The sequence below is a fragment of the Nothobranchius furzeri genome, chromosome 5, assembly GCF_043380555.1.
Source record: "Nothobranchius furzeri strain GRZ-AD chromosome 5, NfurGRZ-RIMD1, whole genome shotgun sequence".
Taxonomy (NCBI): Eukaryota; Metazoa; Chordata; class Actinopteri; order Cyprinodontiformes; family Nothobranchiidae; genus Nothobranchius; species Nothobranchius furzeri.
Window position 1 is genome coordinate 3,685,804 of NC_091745.1, and position 15,779 is coordinate 3,701,582.

Here is a 15,779-nt window from a genome sequence, read left to right on the forward strand (position 1 = left end):
AAAGAAAGAAAGAAAGAAAGAGAGAGAGAGAGAGAGAGAGAGAGAGAGATAAACAGACATTTGATAAACTAAGTAAACTACTAAATTACATGTTTCCATGTTTCAAAGTGAGTTAAAGCTGCTGTTTGGATTTTCAAACATCATTTCTAAAATAAGGGTGATTTACTAAATTATTTTAACTAAAAATATTTGAGTTAATTAAATTAAAGAGATGTAAAGTATAAAGTGAGGAGATAACAGTTTTTGTGCAGTAGAACTTATGTGCCTTAAAGTTGGTGATTTATTCTCCACTAATTTGGACTGCTAACAGGAGAAACCCTCCTCTCTTCTAGAACATGCCGGACGCTGACGCATTATCAGGTTTTCAAATCCATCATCGATACCACTCACCACCCATCTCATAACTTTGGAGGAGGGGGCTGTCCGTTTATAAAACAGATGCTCTGCTCCTGCAGACCAGAGTGGAAAAAAAAATCTACTATCAGGCGAAATGGTCAAGTGGACAGACTTCGAGCGCGCCACCATCAAGGACATCTTCTCCAAGATTGACAGTGGAGTCGTCGGTTCTGCAGCTCTTTCCAGGTCATGCTCTTTCCCCTCTCCACTGCCCCCTCTCTTCCAGAACAGACCGATACATGTGTGTTTTCCCCCCTCAGATGTCTGACTGTCTACCCCTGGACCCAGAGGTATTTTGGTAAATTTGGAAACCTCTTCAACGCTGCTGCCATAGCGTCAAATCCCAAGGTGAAGGCTCATGGCAAAGTGATCATGGGTGCTCTGGAGATGGCTGCGAAGAACCTGGACGACATCAAGAACGCGTACACACAACTGAGCATCCTCCACTCTGAGAAGCTGCAGGTGGACCCTGATAACTTTAAGGTATAGTCACGTTTCATCCATTAATGTTCACGCACGCGGCACCTGCGCTCTGCGCTCTGACGCATGTTGCATTTTGTTGCAGCTCCTGGCCGACTGCGTCACCATCGTTGTAGCAGGTCAGCTAGGCAAAGCCTTCACTCCGGAAGTCCACGCAGCTTTTGAGAAGTTCCTGGCAGTGGTGGTGGCTTCTCTGAGGAAGCAATACTACTAGAACTCCAGCGGAGTTCAAAGTCTCTCTGAGTGAATAAATAAAACAAGCTTTTTCAACAAATACTCTGCTAGTTTATTTTATTGCAAGCAGCATATGCCAAAGGCGACAATTTATAGATATGTCATGGATTTTATCAATATGTTTATCAATAACCCATTTCCTGTAGTCGAAGAGAAAAAGGAGACAATGAACAGACAAGTCAAACAGTTATAACTGTGCCATAATGCACGAGGCAAAATGCCCTGAACATCTGGTCACAGAGTTTATACCAAGAGATAAGAAAGGAATTAAAGTGAGATCCTATGCGAGGGAGAGAGAGAGAGAGAGAGAGAGAGAGAGAGAGAGGTCAAGAATGTGTGTGTGTGTGTGTGTGTGTGTGTGTGTGTGTGTGTGTGTGTGTGTGTGTGTGTGTGTGTGGCTTGTGTGGGTGTGTCTGAATAAGTGGAAATGCAAAGAGGTATAGAGCAATACATATTACATTCAGTTGATTGAGTCAATTATCAAGAATTAATAAACATAAAATTTCCATAACAAGAAATCTTCTAAAAAAACTTGGGTGCGCTACTTTATTCATAAACCTTTAAATCTATTAAAAACACCTGACCGTTTATTTGCTCTTGTCTTACAGGTTTGGATGAAAAACTCCCAACTTTTGTGCACACAATTTCTCACGAGTTGAAATTCTGATTTTCATCCAACGTTTTCTGCTGACTTGTCTCTGAGTAATCCGCCGTGCGTAAATGTGCACAAGTTCTGGGGACGGTGTTTAATCCGGGCGGTTAGTGAACTCAGAGGAAACTTTTAACCTTCAAACTACACCCGACATAAAAAAGGACAATGATGTTAAAACAACAGAAACAAATCATGCAGCAACAAAGAAGATAGTCTTAATCTCTGTCACTGAGTCGCCCCTGTGGCTGCACTGATAAATCAGCCGAGACATGGACGACGGTGGCCTGTAGGGGACATTTAGTGGCCAAAACGATTTACTTTTTATAAGAGGAAAATTCTGCATCTGCTTTATTCTTAACTGAACGCACAAAGCGCACAAACCGACATTTAAAATGTAGTTCAATAAAAAAATAATATCCCAAACTAAACGTTTAAATGTATCTCTTCGAATGACTGAAATCGCATTAACGTTGGACTACAAAACTACATTAACACAAAATGTGTAATTAATACTGTAGAGGGCGCTCTTGAACGGGACACTTCAACCTGCTGCTTTACAGCACAGTTTGTATACAGAATAAAGTCCTATTGTGTGCATCAGGATCGTCAAACACTGTTGTGCTCCAACAGAGTGATTGTAGGTCGACCTTATCTCTACATCCCAGCGTTTGTTTGAGAAAATTCGAAAATAAAAAGTTTTTAATTGACAATAAATCAGGAAACTCATGAATTCATTCCTAGTGTTGTTGGAGCTATTTATTATTTTCTCATTCTTTAGAAATGTGTTGGGTTTTTGCTCTTGGGTTACTTATAATTGTTAAGGTTTTTGCAAAGTTTATTTGTAGGGGTTTTGTTTTCTGTAAATATAGGGAGTGGTGGGTTTTAATTTTTTACTTTACCAGAGCAAGAGATGCAGCAGGAAATCATACAAAACATGGATATTTGTATAATAGCTTGTAAAACTGGATACAATAAATTGTATGCAAATGTAAAGAGCTTTGGACATTTATTTTTGCTACGGCAGCAGGACTGTGTCCAAAAGATTTCTATAAAAATGAATTAAATACTGAGCTGCGGAGGATATAGGATAGTTTTGTCTATTTGATCCTGAGGTTCAGTAAGTTAATTAAAATAATAATGATATTGATAAAAATAAAAATATGGCTACTTACTTTGGCTCAGCTTTTTAAAAAAAATACCGTTTCAAGGGCAGCAATAACAGCATTATCCTCATATTCTCAATGATCTGGCGGCGGAGCTGTCCGAGGTGCTGACATCTATTCCTGGAAGCTGCTCTGGCTCTTTAGTGTTAACCCTTCCCTGCTGTCTGTGTTTCTACTTGTTTGTTCATTAAAAAAATGAAATTGTTAAAATTTATTTGAAATATCGTTCTGTAAAATGAAAAGTTTTTTGATAATTTGATAGACATGAAACTTGCACAAAGGGACAGCAGTAGCTCAGGAGGTAGAGCAGATTGTCCAGTAATCGAAAGGTTGCAGGTTCAATCCCGGCTCCTACAAGAGAATGCTGCTCGTGTGTGTGTGTGTGTGTGTGTGTGTGTGTGTGTGTGTGTGTGTGTGTGTGTGTGTGTGTGTGTGTGTGTGTGTGTGTATAAACAATAGAGATGTGTGTAGGTATATTCATGTGTGTATGTATAAATATGTATGTATGCATGTGTATGTGTATATGTAGTGGATATATGTGTATGTCTATAAGGATATGTATAGATGAAGCATGTGCAAGCATATGGGCATGCGATGCACTTTAATGTATATATGTAGGTATATGTGCAAAAATCCTTTTGCTTGTTGAATTGTTATTATTACTATTAATTTTCTCTTTCTTCTTTCCAAATTGAACTCAAGTCAGCTAACCAGTCGAGCAATTACTTAGTATAGGTTAATTTATAATTATTGTTATTTCATTGTAAAAATTTCATTTTAGTTAAAAAGGGACAAATAACATAAGTTTTCTTCTTTCTGTTCCCTTTTCATTTTATTGGTTTGAGAAACCTCAATTTATTTGTTAGTATTGTTTTGTTTCTATTTTAATAATAAATGAAATCAATTATTAATAATAATAAATATATGTATGTATGTATATATATATATATATATATATATATATATATATATATATATATATATATATATATATATATATATATATATTGATATATATACACACACGTGTACACAAGTATGAATGTGTGTGTGTGTGTATATGTGTGTGTGTGTGTATATATATATATATATATATATATATATATATATATATATATATATATATATATATATGTATATATGTATGTATAAACATATATATGTAAATATACATATATGTACACACACACACACACACACACACACACACACACACACACGCATATATATATATATATATATATATATATATATATATATATATATATATATATATATATATATATATATATATATATATATATATATATACACTCAAAAACATATAAACGCAACACCTTTGTTTCTGCTCCGATTTTTGATGAGATGGACTTAAAGATCTAAAATTCATTCCAGATACACAATATTACAATTTCTCTCAAACATTGTTCACAAATCAGTCTAAATGTGTGATAGTGAGCACTTCTGCTTTGCTGAGATAATCCATCCCACCTCACAGGTGTGTCATGTCAAGATGCTGATCTGACATCATGAGTAGTGCACAGGTGTACCTTATACTGCCCACAATAAAAGGCCACCCTGGAATGTGTTTGATCTGCTTGGCAAACTAGGTTGGTAACCACCCAGTGTGGCTGAGATTCGAGCAATCGCACAACAGATTCTTGTAGCTCTCAGTGCACTGAAAAGCATTGGCGCCTCTGATACAGATATAAAATCTATCAACACTGTGCTCGTTGATCATGATTCACAACACTTCAAGGCTAAGTTGATTGATTTTGGACTTGCCTGTAAAACAGCTGACTTTCATAGTATGTTACTTTTCAGCCTATTGGCTACAGAGCACCAGAAGTTCACTTTGGTGTCCAAAAGTACGAAGGATTGGACATGTTTGGTCTTGGATGCACATTAGCATTTTTATTCTTAGGGCGACATCTATTTCCCATTTATAGTGAATGTGAAAATATCAGTCATGGTGAAGCTCCTCGGTCAGCCTAACAAAAGTTTATTAGATGCGGGGAAGGAAACCGAACGGCTTTTTAAATTGGAGCACAGTGGGTCTGCTCCGTTCTGGTCTTTGAAATCACCAAATTCAATTCAATTCAAAAATACTTTATTAATCCCAGAGGGAAATTGATTGCTGTAGTAGCTCATAATAATAATAATAATAATCAAGTCATCATAGAGTTGTTGTATATTACAATGGCTGTTGGCAGGAAGGATCTCCAGTAGCGGTCAGTGTTGCAGCCAAACTGAAGAAGCCTCTGACTGAAGACACTCTTCCGTTGTCGGACAGTCTTGTGAAGAGAATGCTCAGGGTTGTCCATCATTTTCTTGATTCTCAGGAGAATCCTTCTTTGCATTATCTCCTCCAGTGGTTCCACAGTCGTCCCCAGAACAGAACCAGCCTTTTTATTAGGCTGTTGAGCCTTTTCAGGTCCCTGCTTCTGATGCTGCTACCCCAACAGACGATGGCTGAAGAGATTACACTCTCAACAACAGACTTGTAGAAGATCTGCAGCATCTTGCTACAGACATTGAAGGACCTAAGTGTCCTCAAGAAGTGCAGTCTGCTGTGTCCCTTCTTGTAAGCGGCTTCACTGTTCTTTCTCCAGTCCAATCTGTTGTCCAGGTGAACTCCAAGGTATTTGTATTGCTCAACCACCTCCACTTCTTCTCCTATGATGGAAACAGTGTTTGACTCCACCCTGTTTCTTCTGAAGTCTAAAATAATCTCCTTTGTTTTGTTCACGTTCAAGGTCAGATGATTGTTTCCACACCATGCCCCTAAGCGCTCCACCAGCTCTCTGTACTCAGCTTCCTGTCCATCTCTGATACACCCGACGACTGCAGAGTCATCTGAGTATTTCTGTAGATGACAGGTCTCTGATTTGTACTGGAAGTCTGAGGTGTACAGGGTGAAAAGGAATGGTGAGAGTACAGTTCCCTGTGGTGCTCCAATGTTACTGATCGCCTGGTTTGATGTGCAGTTCTTCAGCCTCACAAACTGTGGTCTGTTTGTCAGGTAGTCTTTAATCCAGGCGATAGTTGAGGCCCCCACCTGTGTCTTCTGGAGTTTCTGGCAAAGTACATCAGGCTGGATTGTGTTAAATGCACTGGAGAAATCAAAGAACATGACCCTCACAGTGCTGCCTGCTTTGTCCAGATGACAGTGGATTGGTTGAAGCAGCTGGATGATGGCATCTTCAACTCCAACTCCATGGTGATAAGCAAATTGCAGCGGGTCCTGATATGTTCTAGTTTGCTTATTCAGGTGGACCAACAGGAGTCTCTCCAGGACCTTCATGATGTGGGATGTCAGGGCAACCGGCCTGTAGTCGTCATTGACTGATGGGCGAGTTTTCTTTGGAACTGGAACAAGGCAGGATGTCTTCCACAGGACTGGAACCTTCTCCTGGGCCAGGCTGAGGTTGAAGAGGTGCTGCAGAATCCCACAGAGCTGCTCTGCACAGGCCTTCAGTACTCTGGGGCAGACACCATCTGGACCTGCAGCCTTGTTCCTGTTCAGTCTCTCCAGCTGTCTCTTCACCTGACTTCAAGAGACAGATAGGTGGGAGGGGGAGGTAAATGGGGCAGCAGCATCTCCTGACTTGGTTGAAGACAGATTTATAGAACCAGAAGAGTCCATGACTGCGTTAGAGGATAAAAGAGCTGGCGTGTGACAGGAAAATGTTGGATCAGAGGAGGATGGGATGTCTGATTGGCTGGGGACAGGTGAGGAGGATGCTGGGTTTGTTCCTGAACTCAGCCTATTGAAGAACTTGTTCAGTTCATTGGCTGTGTCCAGGTTGCCATCTGTACAATCATTCCTCTGCTTGAAGCCTGTGATCTTCTTCATCCCTGACCAGACATCTCTGATATTGTTCCTCTGTAGTTTGTTCTCCAGCTTCTTCCTGTATGCCTCCTTGCTGTCTCTGATCTTGATCTTCAGTTGCTTCTGTATACTCCTCAATAATTCCCTGTCTCCCTCCTTGAAGGCTCTTTTTTTTCTCATTTAGCAGATTCTTCAGTTCACTGGTGATCCAGGGTTTGTTATTAGCGAAGCATCTCACTGTTCTGGTGGGTATTATGTTGTCCACACAGAAGTTTATATAGTCAGTGGCACATCCAGTCATGGCATTGATGTCCTCTTCATATCCTTGGCAGAGAGTCATCCAATCTGTGGTCTCAAAACAACCCTGCAGGGCTTCTTTAGCATCCTTTGGCCATTTTCTCACAGTTCTTCTTGTCACAGGTTGCCTCTGAACAAGTGGTTTGTATTCTGAGCAGAGAAAAACAAGGTTGTGATCTGATTGTCCCAAAGGAGGTTTTGTTTTAGACATGTATGCATTCTTTACATATGCATAACACAAATCCAATGTCTTGTTTTCTCTGGTGGAGCAGCTGACAAACTGTTGAAATGTTGGAAGTGTAGCAGAGAGCAAGGCATGATTTAAATCACCAGATATAGCCACAAATACATTGGGGTGCAGGTTTTGTAGCTTAGCGACAATGGAACTGATGGCATCACATGCACTTTCAGCAATGGCTGAAGGTGGAATATAAACGGTTGCCAAGACAACACTGGTGAACTCTCTTGGCAAATAATATGGGCGACAACTTACTGCCAAGAGTTCAACATCTGGGCTGCAGAGACGACATTTCACTGAAACATGACCTGGATGGCACCATCTGTTGTTGACAAGAACTGCCACTCCACCTCCTTTTCTTTTCCCGCTCCTCTTCCGATCTCTGTCTGCTCGTACAGTCAGGAATCCTGGCAGAGAGACGCTGGAATCGGGGATATGGTCCTGCAGCCACGTCTCACTGAAACACACAACACTACACTGTCGATACTCTGGCTGAGTCCTTGAAAGGGCTTGGAGTTCATCCATCTTGTTGGCCAGTGATCTCACATTGTCCATTATTATCGATGGAAGAGATGGTTTGAATTTCCTCTTTCTCTGTCTCCATTTTGCTCCCGCTCTGCACCCACGCTTCATGCGTTTTAGCTCATTTGGCATTTGTGGCTTCAGTTAAGGTATTATTTCAGCCTTCCCAATGTTAAGCAGCTGCTCCTGATTGTAAACCAGCTTGTTGCCATGGTTACGCATCATAACAAATGCTCAAAAAGTGAATAAGGGAACACATTAGCGTCGGCACGGCCGGGTTTTGGTCGGACTGGATGGCGTGAGTTTGGTCTCGAATGGGTGGTGTAGTGTTCACATATAAATCAGAGGAACTTCTCAGGAATTCGGAAACACCCGAGCCTGTGGGCGGCTTTGAAAACACGCAGGAAAGTCCGCTCCATAAGGTAAACAAAAGGCGGACATGAGCTGTGCTTTTGGAGACTCTGAACCACATTATTTTATTAATTTGCTGTGTGTGTCGTCATGATCTTGTGCCACACACACACTGATTTCTCCCCTGAGCAGCTGTGTGCTCACCAGGGCAAGAGCTCTGATGCGGAGAATAGGCACACGGACACACACACACACACACACACACACACACACACACACACACACACACACACACACACAAAGCTATTCTCTTCTCCCGTTCCCCCACTGAACGGCAGCTGCTACAGACAGAAGTTTACTCAACAGCATCCAACGAATCGCGCATGCGGGAAACCCCTGCAGGCTCATTCTTCTCACAGACCAGAGGCGATAGGCGTAATTTCAGCTGGTCAATCAGTCCATAGTGCCGCCTCAGCCCTAGTCTGACCGCTGTGGAAAAGGTCTGAGGAAAAGTGTCGCCTTGGCATCGAAAATGCAAATCTGACCTGTGTGTGAAACTAAATTCCGGTGCCGTTTGATACCTTTTGGGGCCGTGCCAATGTTAATGTGTAAGCGCCATAAAAGGCTCACCAGGGCAGGTGTGACTAGGTTTCTGATTGCTGTCCCTCCACCAGACCAAAGGGGGTGGAGGTCTACGTGGTAGTGATGGAGAAACCGAAGCTTTCCAAACCATTCAACCAACATGAAGTAAATGGTTCAGTGTTGTTCTGTCTTTTAAAATCTTAATGTAGTTGTTACAGAGGGACTGTCTCAGCAAAAAATCAGCAAACATCCACTCAGGAGTTTTGAATAGGGATGGGTCAGAGAAGATGAAGACTTCTATGATTCAATGCTTCATTCTAATCATGGGATAACTGTTGCAGATGCTTTTTTCTCTGCTTACAGCTCAGCCGTAACAATTTCCCTCCTTGGCTTCAGCATTACAACCTCAGCCTTAAGCCTTGGCTATGAGGTTTCTTTTATTGTTTTAGATCAGTCTGAAACTGATGTTACTCATTGTTTTGTCCTGATTTTGATGTTGTAATAAATGATTGTTTTAACACTCTGAGTCATGACTCTTGACTTCTTTGGGCAAGAATGGACTTATGTACTTAGAGTCCTTAATTACCAAGATGGCGTTGTTGGTTTTGTAATCTTAAACTTCCTCAGTCTGTGCGTAATATGTCACCTTTCAGTTAAGATTAAAAAACAATCTGTAAAAGGACATTTGAAAGACTTTTTAGTTATGGTTCTCTTTCAATACATTCAAATTGAAATATTTGTCTTAACTGAAGACAGGAACCTGTCAGCTGGCATTCTATGATGACTTCTAAAACCATGGCTGTTTTTATGCCTTCAAGCTGCAGGAAAAAAATATTATTTAGGATGTTGTAATGAAATTAAATTTCTCATGAGTATTCACAAAACTCAAAACAAACAAATCAAAAGACCCTGGTCATCAAAAAAGCTCTCATGCACAGTATTTGTACTGAACATGTATTACTTTTTAACAAAACAGGGCACCATACCCTGTTTCCTCTGACCAGCTCATTATATTTGAAGTATTTTAAAAAATACAAAGAATAAATCACACAATCCTAATTATCAGAAATAATTTTACTGATATCAGCTCAGTGACCTGCAACATTTGACTATTTTAGTGTGTTTAGTTACACTTTATATATACTTTGAGGTACATTCTCTCATGACTTGAATCCTCAGAGCAATAGTCTAGAATAAGAAAAGTGAGGGTTTCACATCCACCAGCATTTCCAAATTGCAGCCCAGGGGGCCGTTTGTGGCACTTGGAGCAATTTTGTCAAAAAAAAAAAAAAGTACAAATAATAAAAAAATACATTTTGAATTGTTCCTGCATTATTAAAAAAATAACCTTCAATTTAAAACGTTTGGACAGCCCAGACTTAGTACATTTTTCTGATAGGATTTTCAGAAATAAAGCACAAGTTTTATTTTAAACAATCCCTTCATGTTGTGTAGAAGAATTTAACAAAATTCTGATAAACATTACGACTAAAATAAGTTTCTAATTATGTGTGGTGTCAAGATGGAGACAAATGAGAAAAGACATATTTCTGGACGTTTAATATTTATTCACCAAACCTTTCAAGCTTAAAGGTGGTGTTGATGTTTTATTTTGGGTGACATGCATCGCAGTCTGGCCTCTCGGGTCGTTGGGTCAGTGTTTAGCGGTATCTCTCGGACAGAGCCAAGCCCAGGTTCTGCAGGAACTTGTCCACAGAGACATGGACCTCTGGGGTGAAGTCAGCAGGGAAGTACATGGCCATCACCAAGATGATGTTGTGGGCCAGAATCTGTCACAGAAAACAGGGTCAGACTTTGTTTCAATGAGTTTCATGATGCGCTCAGAACGAGCGTTGCTTCTTACCCTGAAGTTGGCAGGATCCACTCGGAGCTTGAAGGCGTGCAGCTCGCTCAGCTTGCACAGGGCTCCGGGAAGGTCATCGATCTTTGTGACTGCCTCTCCCACAGCAGCCATGATGGTAGCTCCATGCTTCTTCACCTGGGCAGATTCGGGGCTCAGATCAGACCAGTGAGAGAAGTAGGTCTTGGTCTGAGGGTAGGAAACCAGCATCCTAGGGGAAGGAAAGAAAAGTTACAATCTAAATATATAAAATACCTCAAGTATCCTCAAAAAAAGAAAGAATCACACATTTCAAAGTTCAAATTTGAGAACATTAAGAGTTAAAACTCACCTGGCCAGAGCTTCACCACCAATCTCAGCAGACTTGGCAGCGATCTTGTCCCAAAAGGCCTTCACCACGGTCTTGTCCTTTCCAGAGAGACTCATGTCTGCGTTTTCTTCAAGTTTCCTCAACTGAAAGAAAATATGAAAGTGTGGAAATTCTGGTGATGATTTATAACGGTCTTTGTTTTATATCAAGCCCAACGACACCGCACCCATCAAATTTAAACCCCACCCCTCTGATAGAAATGACCAGAAGGTTTCTATAATTCTCAAGATAAAACTAACCACTCCCTCCCCTCTAATGTTTCTGTTAGGTTCTTACTTGTTTCTGGAATATTGTAAATTCTTATGCTATTTAAACTTTTGATGGAAAAGAGCATCAGAAGGTTGAGGAATTGTTTGCACAGACAGAGTTTGATTTACAACTCATCAAATGTTCGTTCCAAAACTAAGTTATTGATGTTTTATTTTTAAAGGAAAAACAAAGAAATATCAGAAGGCAAAGCTATTTTCAAGCATAAATCATGTGAATTATTTAACACAAAGTATGTTTGTTTTCTATAATCAAATCTAGGTTATATCAGAGGTAAAATTGCCAAAGCCATTGCAGTACTACATAAAGTTAAGTTTTTACTGAATAGTTCTGGATTGCTGACATTGTATAACTCACTAATTGTTCCATACTTGACTCACTGTGTAGAAATATGGGGATCCACATGTAAAACTCATACACAACCACTGTTTGTTCTACAGAAAAGAGCATTGAGAATCATTAATAACAATCACTATAGAGATCCACCCAATCCGTTATTCATCATGTATAAAATACTGAAATTTTATGATCTAGTGAATATGAAAATATTGCAAACAATGTATAAAGCTAAAACCAATACGTTACCCACCAACATTCAGAAAATGTTTGAAAAAAGAGTCAGTAATTATTTCTTAAAAGGAACTGAAGTATTTAAAAAAAAACTAAATTTAGAACCAGAATGAAGGAAATGGCTATTTCTGTAAATGGCGTGAGAATATGGAACAACCTTACCAAAGACATAAAAGAATCAAAGTCACTAAATATATTTTAAAAAATGTATCAAATCAAGTGTGTTACAGAACTACAATAACCTAAATTCAGTTGATGTCTGATAAGGTCTGTAAGTTAAAAGAATATAAAATGAATCCGTGTTTCATTTTGTTTTGTTGTTTATTGAGAATTGTATGGAAGCATTATTAAAAAGTTTGGCTTGTAAATAGGGGAAGATAATATAAGATACTTCTTCCTTCTGCCCCAGAATTTGTTCTTTTGCACATTTTGAAAACATTTCCAGAGTTTGTTTTTTTCTGTTGACAGTTGCAGAGGAGCACGTTGTTATGCTGCACAGAGTCACAACAAAATCAAATGCATCGATTTTATAAAATTATGGCAAACTTCACTTTAAACTTTACTGGCCAACAATTTCCCATTTTTTAAACTAACTATGCAGACTGTTCAAATGTGATCTTTTAGTTTGTTCTCTTTACAAGTTGGTTTCACCAAGATGTAATTTGTTTTCTGAAGAAATCGTAAAAAAGACAAATTCTTATAGTGATGGCTTTAAAATTTCTGCTACTAGATATAAAAGGGTGTGTGCATCTGAAATTAATGATAACTGTATCAAATATGCCGAACCAGCAGGGCTGGGAACCGTTGCCAAGAGGAGGCTCCAGGGTGACTTATTGCTGCTTAGAAGCAAAGTTTTAATTGATAAGCTAAAGTATCGTTGATAGTCTGGTCCTGGGTGAAGCATACACAGCAACATTTTTCAACTGTTTTAGATTGCACCAAATGATTTTAAAGAAAATAAAAGCTGATTTTGAAATCTGTTATGTGCAGGAAATGAAATCAGCTGAGACTGCAATGATGCGGGGTTGTCCTAATAAGGGCAAAACACATGGAGAAACAGAAATGTAAAATTATGTTTTCTATTTAAGTTTCCATCCATCCATTTTCATCCACTTATCCGGAGTCGGGTCGTGGGGGCAGTACCCTAAGTCGAGAGCCCAGACTTCCCTCTCCCCAGCTACTTGGGCCAGCTCCTCCGGGGGAATCCCAAGGCGTTCCCTGGCCAGGTGAGAGACATAGTCCTCCACCGTGTCCTGGGTCTACCATTAGGCCTCCTCCCGGTTGGACGTGCCCGGAAAAACTCACCAGGGAGGCATCCAAGAGGCATCCTGACCAGATGCCCGAGCCACCTCAACTGGCTCCTCTCGATGTGGAGGAACAGCGAATCTACTCTGAGCCCCTCCAGGATGACCGAGCTTCTCACCCTATCTCTAAAGGAGAGCCAAGCCACTCTGCGGAGAAAACTCTTTTCGGCCGCTTGTATCCACGATCTCCTTCTTTCGGTCACTACCCAAAGCTCATGACCATAGGTGAGGGTAGGAACGTAGATCGACCGGTAAATCGAGACCTTCGCCTTCTGACTCAGCTCTCTCTTCACCACGACAGACCGGTACAACGCCCGCACCACTGCAGATGCAGCACCAATCCGCCTGTCTATCTCACTGTTGTGGATCATTATTTAAATTTTCTTTGCAAGTTTGTTGTATTTAAAGTGTTTTTGGAGATGGTCTGTGGTGATTTAGACCGGTGAGGAAGAGCAACTTGCAGTGTGGAGGAGGACTGTTAGACGTGTGTGAGTTGGCTCTAAGAGCCTGCTGTTTGACAGAAAGCCAACAGAGTCATCAATCACATCAACAGCCTTTCATGAAGCTGCCACAAAGTTGACGTTTTGGCTCTAAGCTTCATAATCGGAACTCAGAGGTTTGTGTTTGTGGTGCAGTACCGTGTTTAGTGGACGTTACGGTTAATTCAAAGCCCGCCTAACTGCACCAACCACTATCACATTTACATCACTGCAAGAATCCCTTCATGTTCTTGGTAAAAGTTCTCATTCTGAAACGTATTATTCTGTTTCTGCACAAGACTTTACGCTTCATGTGAATAAAATAATGTAGCAAACAGAAAAACCTTAACATGTAGAAAGAATGAGAACAATGAGCTATAAAGTGTTTATTTTGGGTTCATTTAGTTACATTTTGCACAGTTTTTTTTATTATTACTAAATGATTATCTTGTGGACGTTCTCTCAACTTCATGAATTCATGAAGATAATACATGAAACCTTTTTTATGATCATTAATTTCTTATCAGTGCTCCCCAGAACCCTCTTTGGAGATGTATCATGGGTATAACCCTTAATCTCTGTGACTCTTGTCCAATCAGACGCTTCTTGAGCAGAGAGGAGTGGCATTATGAAATTAATAAAAAGCTCTAAGGTTAGTCTTCCTTAAACTTTGTGACCAGACTCATTTTTTAAATTATTCTCCCTCCAAGCTTAACGTCGTCACCATGGTCGAGTGGACAGATGCTGAGCGCAGTGCCATCACATCCCTCTGGGGAAAGATCGATGTTGGTGAGATCGGACCCCAGGCTCTGATCAGGTGATCCCATCAGACATGAGGTTTTTCTTGTTGTTTTTAAGTACTAAATAGTAATAAATCTGGTTTTGGGTATTTGTGACCAGGTTTCATTTGAAACAGTTATGCAGCAAGTTGTAAAATTATTTTTCCGCTTGTTTTTCCACACCAGGCTTCTGATTGTGTATCCCTGGACTCAGAGACACTTCGGTGCCTTTGGAAACCTGTCCACCTATTCTGCCATTGTCGGAAACCCCAAAGTGGCCAACCATGGAAAGACCGTGATGGGTGGACTGGAGTCTGCTGTGAAGAACCTGGACAACATCAAGAACACCTACGCCAAGCTGAGTGTGATGCACTCTGAGAAGCTCCATGTGGATCCTGATAACTTCAGGGTGTGTTACCAACTCAGAGGACACATTTTAATCTGCAACTGAAAAGTATCATTAATGCTGTTGGTATTCTTTTACTAGGTTCTTGCTGAATGCATCACTGTGTGCGTGGCCGCCAAGTTTGGCCCCAGCGTCTTCACCGCTGGAGTCCAGGAGGCCTGGCAGAAGTTCCTGGCTGTGGTGGTCTCTGCTCTGGGCAGGCAGTACCACTAGGTCTTAGAATCAGATACAGAGGTCATTGTGAAGTTTCAAAAATGCACTATTTTCTGTCTTGAAGCTGTTGCAAATAAAAATAAAAATAACAAATATATGTGTGTATACTTTTCTTTGAAAAATCCTCCAGTTTCATTTGGTTATTTTGTGCATTTTCTTGAAAACACACTTTTGAAGTTGTGCAATCTTACAATCTGAGCAGCTGAACCAACTTAGAAAATATTTTTAATAAACCAATTAATTGATATTAAAGTTACTATGAATTGGGGTTTAAAAACAAATCTAATGTTGAGTTTAAAGTAATTTGTCTTTGTATGGGCTTAAATTAAAGTGTTTAATGAAATTAAATGAAATTTATAGTTGGATTTTATCATAAAATTATGTTTCTTAGGTTACGATTAAAAATGTGAAATTTCAAAAACAAAATACTTCATTTGTAAAAAAAAAAAATTAATTTATGATTCCCGAAGCGGAAACTTGAGATACATCTGTCAGCTTTCACTGAAAATGTCATCTATCAGATAAAAACTAATCCTGCTAGAATCTGATTATATTATAATATTAAAACCAGGAGTTTGTCTTTCCCTTTTTTTTAAATGAAAACCTTTGAATAAAGTAAGCAAACTAGCCCAAGTTCACTACCATAAACACAGTCCAAAACTACATTTTAGACTATAGTTTATTGTACATATCATACATCATTAACTTTAGTTGTTATTTACTATCTATTTATTGAAGATACCACATTTTTTTTTAGAATTCTATGTAAATGTAGATGTAAAT

General features: G+C 39.7%; 3 protein-coding genes across 3 annotated transcripts; 2 read left to right on the plus strand and 1 right to left on the minus strand.

Annotated features, from left to right (window-relative positions):
* Window positions 1-404: 404 nt before the first annotated feature.
* LOC107378593 (hemoglobin subunit beta) lies at window positions 405-1,150 on the plus strand. Its single transcript, XM_015948902.3, has 3 exons — window positions 405-582; window positions 657-879; window positions 962-1,150. Exons 1-3 carry the CDS (start codon window positions 491-493, stop codon window positions 1,088-1,090), a joined length of 444 nt encoding a protein of 147 aa, XP_015804388.3. The 5' UTR covers window positions 405-490; the 3' UTR covers window positions 1,091-1,150.
* A 9,144-nt stretch (window positions 1,151-10,294) lies between these two features.
* LOC107378378 (hemoglobin subunit alpha-A) lies at window positions 10,295-11,148 on the minus strand. The gene is made up of 3 exons (XM_015948558.3): window positions 10,940-11,148; window positions 10,612-10,819; window positions 10,295-10,537 (listed from the first exon to the last, which is right to left on the minus strand). Exons 1-3 carry the CDS (start codon window positions 11,032-11,034, stop codon window positions 10,409-10,411), a joined length of 432 nt encoding a protein of 143 aa, XP_015804044.1. The 5' UTR covers window positions 11,035-11,148; the 3' UTR covers window positions 10,295-10,408.
* A 2,593-nt stretch (window positions 11,149-13,741) lies between these two features.
* On the plus strand, window positions 13,742-15,091 carry LOC107378381 (hemoglobin subunit beta-A). The gene is made up of 3 exons (XM_015948566.3): window positions 13,742-14,415; window positions 14,564-14,786; window positions 14,865-15,091. The coding sequence occupies exons 1-3, from the start codon at window positions 14,324-14,326 to the stop codon at window positions 14,994-14,996; spliced, it is 447 nt and encodes a 148-aa protein (XP_015804052.1). The 5' UTR covers window positions 13,742-14,323; the 3' UTR covers window positions 14,997-15,091.
* Window positions 15,092-15,779: the final 688 nt, after the last annotated feature.